This window comes from Geospiza fortis, unplaced genomic scaffold (assembly GCF_000277835.1).
Source record: "Geospiza fortis unplaced genomic scaffold, GeoFor_1.0 scaffold589, whole genome shotgun sequence".
NCBI classification, from domain to species: Eukaryota; Metazoa; Chordata; class Aves; order Passeriformes; family Thraupidae; genus Geospiza; species Geospiza fortis.
Genome location: NW_005054992.1, coordinates 9433 through 11972, shown reverse-complemented (window position 1 = coordinate 11972; position 2540 = coordinate 9433). Strand labels below are relative to the sequence as shown.

At 54.0% G+C, this 2540-nt stretch overlaps 1 protein-coding gene across 1 annotated transcript; it reads right to left on the bottom strand.

The window, feature by feature from the left end:
- Positions 1–1776: 1776 nt before the first annotated feature.
- LOC102040987 (feather beta keratin-like) lies at positions 1777–2164 on the bottom strand. Its single transcript, XM_005431350.2, has one exon. It carries the CDS (start codon positions 2113–2115, stop codon positions 1777–1779), a length of 339 nt encoding a protein of 112 aa, XP_005431407.1. The 5' UTR covers positions 2116–2164.
- Positions 2165–2540: the final 376 nt, after the last annotated feature.

Genomic DNA, 2540 nt, shown 5'->3' with positions numbered 1-2540 from the left:
AGAGTCACCTCCCTCTGCCTGATTACAACACCTTTCCCACTTCTTCCCTTGAACCTTGGGGTCCCTTTTCCCACCCAGGGACACCTCCTGGTCCATTTCTTCTCAACCACAACCACAAGAGAAACTTTCCCTATGCTAGACAGTGAGCTTCTACTCTAATATAAAAGTGCCAGCACCACAGCCGAAGATGGAGGCCAAGAAGGAGAAAGGCTGGACACAACCAGATTCGTCCATCTTCCCCCCAAACCCTTATTTTAAAAACTCCAAAAAATCTATTTTTCACCTCGTGACAAACTAATTATTATTCTACTTAGACTTTCATGGCTTGCAGATCTTCATATAAAGTTGGTAACTTTTTCCATGGGTCATAATCAAAGTTATAATCAGGTGTCTTAGGCTCTGTGCCAGGATCTCTGAGGCCCCTGGAAGGGGTTCTGGCAATCCAGGACAGCCAGAGGGATGTCCTGAATTCCCACAGTGACCTCAGTCCCTAGCCCAAGAAACAACCCAAAAGACCCTGGATATCAAAACTCTAAAAGCAAGAGGGGCACCAAGAAACACACAAGGCACAGGAAAAAGATGTTTCAATGCCAGCAATTGCCAGCTGGGAGGAAAGCATGGAGGGAGGGTATGTGATTGAAGGTACAACATCTCCTACTTGGCAGAGCTGCAAAATGCAAACCAGCCTGACAGGGCTGCCAGAGAGTGAGGGCAACTCCTCCCACACAGCCACAAGCCACAGCACAGAAGTACCACGGGGTGACCTCAGTGATTACACCCCACCTCTCCAAAGCTTTGGTCACATCTTGAGCCCACCCTGACATGAGCCATAAATACCAGAATGTGTTTTCTAAATCTTGCACTTAAAATCTGCTGCCAAGGTGGGATGGACACAACCCCAAGAGAAGGATATGACGCTGTGGGTGTGGGGAAAGGCAAGGAATTCTCAGCTCATGACTTGCCAGGTAGGGCCATCGATGAGAAGGAAGGAAAGGACCTGCTGAAGCAGACCTGTAGAGGAGTCTCGGAGATGATGAGGTGCTGAAACCAAAAGTGAACACAGAGACCACGAGGGGTTTTTGTCAGAGGTAGGCAAACACCTGCACTAGAGCATCCAGGCCTGATCTCAAGCAAGTGAGGGGTTTGTGTGGTGCAATGAAAGGCCAAATTGTGCTGGGGACAGTGGAACTGGAGCAATATTTCCTAAGACAGGCCTTGGTGCACTTTGTCATCCACACCAACTGCCTGCACAAATTTCCCTTAGCACTGAGTGACACTGAAGGAGTTCTGGGAGAAGAAAGAAAGACCCACGTGAGGTTGTGATGCAAGAAAACTTTATTGAGGACAAAATGTATAAACTCAGAAGCAGCCAGTGGAAGGGGGCTGGTCTGGGTTGTGACCAGGGTGACCATCAGCAGAGCAGCTTTTCTTGGAGGTTTGGCCAGAGCATCAAGGTGTTCCTGCTCTGCCATGGGAGCAGCCTGGCAGAGGTGCCCGATAGTCTCTGGCTTGGGAGAAGGGGTTTGCAGCAGAAGGGGCTGGACAAAGCTGGAGTGTCCATGCAGAGCAGGGAGCAGGAAAAGAGCAGGAGGCAGATGGGCCATGCTTCGGGACAACTCAGGCTGCCCCCATGGCTACTGCCTGGCTTGGTGCCCTGAGAGCAGGAGCTGGAAATGCTGAGTCCATTTGAGAGCCTTGGTACAGAGATGCGTCCTCAATGCCTGAGATGAGTTCCAGGGAGTGGCTGGTTGGTGTCAGGGGTGGTGCTGAGGGCCCTTAGCAGATGGAGCCATAGCCCCTTCTGCCATAGCAGCCCAGGCCTCCCAGCCCATAGCCAAATCCACGGCCATAGCCAAGGCCATAACCAAAGCCACCAAAGCCCCCAGAGATGGGCTGTCCCTGCACACTGAGCTCAGTGCCCACGGCAGCAGAGGAGGTGGATCCGACAGCGGTGTTCTGGGGGAAGGAGGTCATGATGGGTCCTGGCAGGGTGACCAGCACAGGGGAAGGGTCAATGATGACACGGGAATCCTGGCATTGCAGGGCACAGGGCTCGTTGCAGCTGTTGGCCAGCGGGGTGGGTCCGCAGGGACGGCAGATGTTGTAGCAGGCCATGGGTGTGGTGTGGAGGGTGCCTGGAAGAGAGGGGGGTGAGGCTGGGCAGGGGAATTGGGTGCAAGGGGCAGGGATTCAGGAGGGTGAGGGAGCATGGAGGCTGTTGTGGGGCTGTGGGGAGGTGTGAGGGCTGCTGAGGCTGGGGCTGAGCGTGCTGGAAGAGAGGGGCCAGGGGTGCAGGAGCAGCAGGGTTGGGGGCTTGAGGCTCACCTGGTTCTTGGAAGAAGCAGAAGAAGTCGGGAGAAGTGTGTGAGGGAGAGAGGCTCTGGGCCGGCTTTTATGCTGGTCCTGGAGGGGCGGGACAGCCTTGTCCCATGGCCTTGGGGCATTTTTGAGGCAGCAGCTCTTGCCTCACCCCACCTGGCATGAGGTCATGAGGTGGGGAGTGTTTTCCTTTGTGATGTTCTGCAATTCCATGCCCTGCT